Source organism: Gymnodraco acuticeps, unplaced genomic scaffold (genome assembly GCF_902827175.1).
Source record: "Gymnodraco acuticeps unplaced genomic scaffold, fGymAcu1.1, whole genome shotgun sequence".
In the NCBI taxonomy this organism is placed as follows: Eukaryota; Metazoa; Chordata; class Actinopteri; order Perciformes; family Bathydraconidae; genus Gymnodraco; species Gymnodraco acuticeps.
Genome location: NW_022989943.1, coordinates 96023 through 105000, shown reverse-complemented (window position 1 = coordinate 105000; position 8978 = coordinate 96023). Strand labels below are relative to the sequence as shown.

General features: G+C 41.1%; 1 protein-coding gene across 1 annotated transcript in view; it reads left to right on the top strand.

Moving 5' to 3' along the window:
- LOC117542495 (tripartite motif-containing protein 16-like) overlaps positions 1 to 3581 on the top strand; it is a 3671-nt gene extending 90 nt beyond the window's left edge. The window contains exons 1-2 of the mRNA XM_034210200.1: positions 1 to 243; positions 1324 to 3581. The exon at positions 1 to 243 is cut by the window's left edge and continues 90 nt beyond it. Of these exons, the coding sequence (XP_034066091.1) occupies positions 58 to 243; positions 1324 to 2793 (1656 nt within the window). The 5' untranslated portion in view covers positions 1 to 57 and the 3' untranslated portion in view covers positions 2794 to 3581. The remainder of the gene's footprint in view (positions 244 to 1323) is intronic.
- Positions 3582 to 8978: the final 5397 nt, after the last annotated feature.

Here is an 8978-nt window from a genome sequence, read left to right as displayed (position 1 = left end):
ACTAGTTTCAGCTCTCAGGAAGTGAAACTCACACACTCGCTGCTACTGAGAGGTGAAATGGCGCAGAAAGGAGTTCAGCTGGACCGGGAGACCTTCTCTTGTTCCATCTGTCTGGATCTACTGAAGGATCCGGTGACTATTCCCTGTGGACACAGCTACTGCATGAAGTGTATTACACAGCACTGGGATGGAGAGCTAATCCACAGCTGCCCTCAGTGCAGGCAGAGCTTCACACCGAGGCCTGTCCTGCTCAGTGGCGTTTTCTCCCGGAGGCCAAGGGAAGCCAGGCTTCCCCTGTTTTTTCGGATTGTAGTTATAATTTAAATAAATAAATAAAAACACTTTGTTTTGTTTCGATAATTCTCCTTTGCTGTGTGTTGCTGCCGGCCCGGCTCTCCCCCCCTTCTCATTGAGTACTTTACAAAGAGTGAAACAGCGCCCCTCTAGATGTTATGGTGAAACAGTAGATTGCACTCACTGTTGCGAGAGGAGGCCAGCTGAATCTGGCTTCCCTTGGTGAAAAAAAAATGGAGGGATTGACCAATCAGATGAGGCCCACGTGATGCCCCTGCCAACCTGTGATTGGTCAGGCCATGCCAAGGGAAGCCAGCCGCCTCTTGCTTCCCTTCAGAGGCGGCTGGCGAATGGCGATTTGATTGGACACTGCCATCCAATCAAATCACATCAACATCAGTTTTAATACTGTAACTGTCATCACCGCCGTTAGAAATTATCAAGCAAATGAAGCATTATGGAGGTTGGAGATTTGGCGTACTTAATCAAACATAACTTTACTAAACTTCCGCTACAGCAGCAACTGAAAATTAAATCAGATGACAGGCCAATGCCCGCACTCGAGCTGTGTGTACACAGAGGAAAAAGGGAGAGAATCGGACGTTCAATGAGGATAATTATGTCCGCACTGAGTGGCTAACTGGAAGCGCTAAACTTCAGCCTCTATTTTGCTGGCCATGTCTTCTTTTTGACAAGGATTCGTGCTCCCTGAACAATCCTTGGGCAACTTCAGGATTCATCAACCTGTCACGGGCAATTGAGAGGCACGGTAAATCCAAAAATCACATAGATTGTGGGATTGTCTGCATTAAATTAATAAGGAGAGAGTTTCAGCTGGAGAGTGCGTGCAGACCTTTCGGTTAGATAACAGGCGTGTGCAAATCCTGCATCTGTGTGATACAAATGTGTGTAAAATGATACCGGGCGCTGTAATCACTCATCTGGTTACGTTATTGACCACCCCCCCCCCCCCCCCCCCCCACCCAAAAAATGGGCTTCCCCTACATTTTTCCCCACGCCACGCTACTGGTCCTGCTGAAGAACACCATGTTAGCAGCTTTAGTGGAGGAGCTGAAGAAGACTGGACCCCCAGCTGCTCCTGCTGATCTCTGCTATGCTGGAGCTGGAGATGTGGCCTGTGATGTCTGCACTGGGAGGAAGCTGAGAGCCTGTAAGTCCTGCCTCGTGTGTCTTATATCGTACTGCGAGAAGCACCTCCAGTCTCATTATAACGTAGCTCAATTAAAAAAGCACAAGCTGGTGGAGCCCTCCAAGAAGCTCCAGGAGAACATCTGCTCTCGTCACGACGAGGTGAAGAAGCTGTTCTGCCGCACTGATCAGCAGAGTATCTGTTCTCTCTGCTCTGTGGACGAACACAAAGGCCACGACACGGTGTCAGCTGCAGCAGAGAGGACTGAGAGGCAGAGAGAGCTGGAGGGGAGTCGACTAAACATCCAGCAGAGGATCCAGGACGGAGAGAAGGAGGTGAAGCTGCTTCAGCAGGAGGTGGAGGCCGTCAATGGCTCTGCTGATAAAGCAGTGGAGGACAGTGAGAAGACGTTCACTGAGCTGATCCGTCTCATGGAGAAGAGAAGCTCTGATGTGAAGCAGCAGCTCAGATCCCAGCAGAAGAGAGAAGTGAGTCGAGTCAGAGAGCTCCAGGAGAAGCTGGAGCAGGAGATGGCTGAGCTGAAGAGGAGAGACGCTGAGCTGAAGCTGCTGTCTCGCACAGAGGATCACAACCAGTTTCTGCTCAGCTACCCCTCACTGCCAGCCCTCAGTGAAGCTACACACTCCTCCAGCATCAACATCCGTCCTCTGAGCTACTTTGAGGACGTGACGGCGGCCCTGTCAGCAGTCAGAGACAAACTACAGGACGTCCTGAGAGAGGAATGGACAAACGTCTCACCGACTGAAGTGGAGGTTTTACTGTCAGCAGCAGAGCCCACCACCAGAGCTGGCTTCTTAACATATTCACAGGAGATCACTCTGGATCCAAACACAGCAGACACACAGCTGGTATTATCTGAGGGGAGCAGAAAAGCAACATACATGAAACAAAAACAGCCTTATTCTCGTCACCCAGACAGATTCACTTTTTGTCCTCAGGTCCTGAGTAGAGAGAGTCTGACTGGACGTTGTTACTGGGAGGTGGAGTGGAGAGGGGGAGGAGTTTATGTAGCAGTCGCATACAAGAATATCAGCAGAGCAGGGGGGGAAAGTTTATTTGGATTCAATGACAAATCTTGGTCCTTAGATTGTGACCAAAACAGTTATTCATTTAATCACAACAGTATCAGCACTCCCGTCTCAGATCCTCTGTCCTCCAGAGTAGGAGTGTACCTGGATCACAGAGCAGGTGTTCTGTCCTTCTACAGCGTCTCTGAAACCATGACTCTCCTCCACAGAGTCCAGACCACGTTCACTCAGCCGCTACATGCTGGAGTTTGGCTTTATTATAAATATGGAGACACAGCTGAGTTTTGTAAACTCAAATAGCCTGAAGTCCTTGGAGGAACTCTTCTACTTCTTAAACTCACCGTGTGTCCTTCAGAGCTGAATGTCCATGTCTTCACTGCAGAGATCAGCTGTCAATCAAACATGATGGGCGGGGCTTCAACATCTTCTCACGAGTTGTTCTGTAGATGTTGGACTTTCTTCCGGCTCCTTCCTGTGTCTGTGTCGCCATGGAGGCTGTCACTGCTCAGGAGGATCCTTGTTCACCTGAACTGATGTGTAAACTTTGCTCTAAATATGTGTTGGATATTTCTTTTGATTCTTGTTGTTGTTTCTCTTGTAGTGCACGAGTCTTCAGAGAGAAAGCAGCACAGCTTCTTTTATTCTACACATTTTATTCTGGTTCTAAAACAACAGAGACATTTATAATCACATGTATTATTCTGACAGATTAAATGTTATTGTTGCCCAAATTAACAAACACATGAGTTCCCAGATGGTTATCACACTTATTTCATCATCACATGTTTATTTAAAATGATATTATGATGACTATATAATGATAACTAGTTGTTGTTGTTGTTGTTGTTGTTGTTGTTGTTGTCCAAATAGAAAGTGGGTACTCTGATGTTTTATAGAACATAACTCATCATGATAATAATCAATAAGTAAATCATGTCTGGTTCTGTTTGAAACAGCTGAGATGAAACACATCATGGTGGAGAAAGAGAAACTGGTCATGAAATCATTGAACACACTTTACTGATGGGATGTGTGATCAAAGGAAATGTTTGGATCATTAATAAAGGTTTGTCTTTCAAAAACAAAAACAGGATGTTCTTCTTGTGTTATGTCCAAGGTGCTACGAAGCTGATGGAGAACATGTGGAAGTGATCTGAGACTAAAACTGAGTTTCCTCCTGAAACAAAGCACAGTGTTCATCCTCACTCAGTCTGACCCCTCCCTCACTGAAACATCTTTGTACGCATAGCTATATATCACAGGAGGGTTGCTTTAATACACATTTACTGTAGTTGTTTAAACCGTTTGAAATGACTGCCAGGAATAAGTGTTTAAAAGGCGGGTAAAGTGTTCCTGCAGCCCCTCCATAACGGTAATAATGATTAGAAATCATTTCCAGGGCAGAAAGCTGTTTTTAAAAGTGAAAAAATGATTTAAAACCGTTTAAAAAGCCATTTGAGTGCAGTTATCATGAGTCCCCACAGGAGGGCGCACCAGCCAAGCGAGCACAGTGCAAAAACAGTCAAAAACACCCTAAAAAAAGGCAAATCAATGGATTTAAAGTGCAGGGAAGCTCCGCAACACACAGGTACATTCCTAGATCCCCACAATAGTGACAACGGTGATTTAAAAACAGCTTTCTGCCTTGGAAATGATTTCTAATCATTATTACCGTTATGGAGGGGCTGCAGGAACACTTTACCCGCCTTGTAAACACTTATTCCTGGATAAAACAATCAATTTATTTCCGCCTGCTTTCCATCAACACTGACAGTCATTTCAAACGGTTTAAACCTTTTCAACTTTTCTTTGAAATATTAAGCTTCATCACTATTTGTCCTACTCTTCCAGTTTCCATTTCACTTTCAAGCTTTCAACAAAGTCAGTGCATTTGAGCTGTAACAATTCTGATTCAAAGCATTTCTCCGCTAAGTTCAGCAGTCGCCATTCAACTGTTACAATATTCCGCTTTTCAGCTAAATTCAGCAACTTGTGCGCAGCTTACAGCATTTGCACGCATTTTCAGCAGGAAATGCATTTCCTAGTTGTGTCTTGTGCCTCTACTGCGACAAGTTTCACAAAACACGTTACTTACAGATAAACAAATATAGCTGCCAGCGTTAAGTGATCACCTCTGACATGCACATTTCACTTCCTGTCTGTTTTTGAACACTGTGATTTGAACTGCATTTATTTATCGTATGAATGCAAATGTATGTACGTAGAACCATATTGCTGTTGCTGTCGATGTGTAGATATACACGGACAGGATTGCTTTTTCATTTTGCTGTACCTGTACAATGACAATAATAGAACAGTCTCCACAACTCAACTTTATTAGCACTTAAATTAATTGTATAAAAACTGATATAATGGAAACATTTTGAAAGCAAATGCAAAGGAAAAATTCTATAAAAATATAACAAATGACTTGAGTATATATATATTGGTATACATTTATTATCTGCAGTGTTTTATTATGTGTGGTATCTCCCAACCTTGGCCTTGTTAATATGTTTCTGGATAGATTTGTACTTTTTATCATAAAGTATATTCAAGTACTTTATTGAATTACAATTGCCATACTCTGTTACAGTAAAAGTCCTGCATAATCTATCTAGATCTAGATCCTAATCTATTTGTTGTTTTGTCTGTCTGAGTGTTTGTCTGACTGCCTTTTGTTTTTGTTATGTTTGTTTCTACTCCTGTTCTTCTCTGTAAAGCGACCTTGGGCCTCATGAAAGGCGCAAAATAAATCCAAGCTATTATTATTAATTATTTTTTATTATATTTATTTTTTATGTAATTTATTTAGTTTTGTTAGTTTTATATTGTTTTTATTACTTAAACATATATATTATTATTTTTATTTTTTTTTAATTAAATTTACTTTATTTTATTTGCGATTAATCAATCAATCAATCAATCAATGTTTATTTATATAGCCCAATATCACAAATGTTACATTTGTCTCAGTGGACTTTACAGTTTGTACAAAATATCAGTATGACAATACGACACCCTCTGTCCTTAGACCCTCACATCGTACAAGGAAAAACTTCCGGAGAAAAACCCACAGTTTAAAGGGAAAAATGGGAGAAACCTCAGGGAGAGCAACAGAGGAGGGATCCCTCTCCCAGGACGGACAGACGTGCAATAGATGCCGTGTGTAAATTGAAAAGATAATACATTTGCAACATAGGTAGTCCAAATGTTTGGAAATGCATGTGTGTATAATAGGAAGATGAATCCACGAGGATATCCATCCAGGACCTATGATCCAGGACCACAGCCACGACTCAAGATCCAGGGCTCGCGATCCAGGACAGAGGAGCGCAGGATCATCCATGACTCCGGATCCCGGCGTATATAGACACCAAAAAGAAAGACATTTGGGGAAGCTGGGTTAATCGGAACATGAGAGTACACAGGTATAGACAGAGAGAAGGAAGAAGTAAGATGTCCCCCGACAAACTAAGCCTATATCAGCAAAACTAGGGGCTGGATCTAATCAGCCCTAACTATAAGCTTTATCAAAAAGGAAGGTCTTAAGCGCACTCTTAAAAACGGATAGGGTGTCTGCCGCCCGAACACAAACTGGAAGCTGATTCCACAAATGTGGAGCTTGATAAGAAAAGGCTCTGGCTCCCATTGTACTTTTAGAGACTCTAGGAACAACCAACAACCCTGCATTCTTGGAACGCAATGCCCTAGTAGGACAGTAGGGTATAATGAGTTCTTTAAGGTAAGATGGCGCCTGCCCATTAAGGGCTTTGTAGGCGAGAAGAAGAATTTTAAATTCTATCCTGTGTTCTATAGGGAGCCAGTGTAAGGCAGCCAGAACAGGAGTAATGTGGTCCCTTTTCCTAACTCTGGTTAGTACACGAGCCGCAGCATTTTGAATCAGCTGAAGCGACTTGACTGACTTCTTGGTACACCCTGATAATAAAGAGTTACAATAATCCAGCCTTGAAGTAACAAATGCATGGACTAGTTTCTCTGCATCGTTTTGAGGCAAGATATGCCTGATTTTTGCAATGTTACGTAGATGGAAGTAGGCGGTCCTTGAAATTGATTTTATGTGGGCGTTAAAGGATAAATCCTGATCAAATATAACACCAAGATTCCTTACAGTCTCAGTGGAGGCCAAATTAATGCCATCCATAGTTAGTATATCCTTAGATAATTTGTTTCGTAGATTCTTCGGGCCAAGTACAATAACTTCAGTTTTGGTCGTGTTTAACATCAAAAAGTTTAAGGTCATCCACGTTTTTAAGTCCTTAAGGCAGTCTTGAATTTTATTTAGATGATTAATTTCATCAGGCTTGATTGATAAATATAGTTGAGTATCATCCGCATAACAATGAAAATGTACAGAATGATTCCTTATAATATTGCCTAACGGAAGCATATATAATGTGAACAAAATAGGTCCGAGCACTGAGCCCTGTGGCACTCCATGGCTAACTTTGGTTTGCGTGGAAGATTCATCATTGACACGTACAAACTGAGAGCGTTCAGATAGATAGGACCTAAACCAGTCTAAAGCAGTTCCCTGTATGCCAACTAAGTGCTCTAGTCTTTGCAATAAGATATCATGGTCGATAGTATCAAATGCAGCACTGAGATCGAGCAAAACAAGAATAGAGACACGTCCCTTGTCAGAGGCTATTAGAATGTCATTTGTGACTTTAACCAGAGCTGTCTCTGTGCTATGATGTGTTCTAAAGCCAGACTGAAAAGCTTCAAATAAATCATTGTTTTTTAAGTAATCACACAACTGTTTTGCGACCGCTTTCTCAAGAATTTTTGAGAGGAACGGAAGATTAGAAATAGGTCTATAGTTGGCTAAAACCTCTGGATCGAGGTTGTGCTTTTTAAGAAGCGGTTTTATCACTGCTACTTTGAATGATTGTGGAACATAGCCTGATAATAAAGACATATTCATAATATTTAATAAATAAGTGCTAATTAATGGAAAAACTTCCTTCAACAGCTTAGTTGGAATTGGGTCTAACATGCACGTTGATGGTTTAGAAGAGAGAATCATTGAATTTAATTGTTCAAGGTTTATGGCTGAAAAGCATTCTAGTTTACTATCTAGTGTAATATTAGAACTTACGTTTCCGGGAGCTGTTGATAACACTATACTGGTCAAAGGCAAGAGGTCATTCATTTTGTTTCTAAGAGTAACAATTTTATCATTAAAAAAGCACATAAAATCATTACTACTGAGTGCTATGGGAATAGAAGGCTCAATCGAGCTATGGCTCTCTGTCAGCCTGGCTACAGTGCTGAAAAGAAATCTTGCATTATTCTTATTCTCATCTATTAATGAAGAGTAGTAGGCTGCTCTCGCTTTACGCAGTGCTTTCTTATATTCATTGAGAGTAATATGCCAAATTAAACGAGATTCTTCAAGTTTAGTAGAACGCCATATCCTTTCAAGTTGTCTCGACTTTTGCTTTATTTTGCGGGTTTCGGCATTATGCCATGGAGCTAGTCTATGTTGTTTTATTTTCTTCTTTTTCAAAGGAGCAACAGAGTCTAATTTTATTCGCAGCGCATCTGTAGCACTATCAACAACATGATCAATTTGGGGTGGTGTACATTTTGTATAAGTTTCCTCCCTTACATGCAGACATGCTATCGAGTTAAGTATTGGTGGAATCTCTTCCTTAAATTTGGCTATAGCACTAACAGATAGGTTTCTGCTGCAGGAGCTTTTGGCTAATGCTTTGTAGTCTAGTAACAGTACTTCAAAAGTTACTAAGAAATGGTCGGATAAAGCAGGATTATGCGGTTCGACTAATAGTTGCTCAATTTCAATACCATAAGTCAGAACAAGGTCGAGAGTGTGATTATAGCAGTGGGTTGGTTTATTTACACTGTTATTTACCAACAGAATCTAATATAGAGTTAAATGCAACAGTAAGGCTATTTTTATCATCGTCAACATGAATATTAAAGTCACCTACGATAATTACTTTATCTGTTTTAAGAACCAAAGTTGATAAAAACTCAGAGAATTCAGATAAGAATTCTGAATAAGGACCTGGTGCACGGTACACTGTAACAAATAAGATTGGCTGCAAAGTTTTCCAGGTCGGACGCGTAAGACTAAAAACGAGACTTTCAAAGGAGGTATAATTTAATTTTGGTTTAGTATTGATAAGTAAACTTGAGTCAAAGATTGCTGCAACTCCACCTCCTCGGCCCGTGCCTCGGGCAATATGAGTATTGATATGGCTGGGTGGAGTGGCCTCATTTATGCTGACATATTCTTCATGTCTCAACCAAGTTTCAGTGAGACAGCATATATCAATATTATAATCTGATATTAAATCATTTACCAATATTGCTTTAGATGCTAGAGATCTTATGTTTAAGAGACCACATTTAATATTCCTGTTTTGTTGCACTGTAGTAGTTGTTACATTTACTTTTATTAGGTTATTATGTATGACACCTCTATTAGGTTTTAC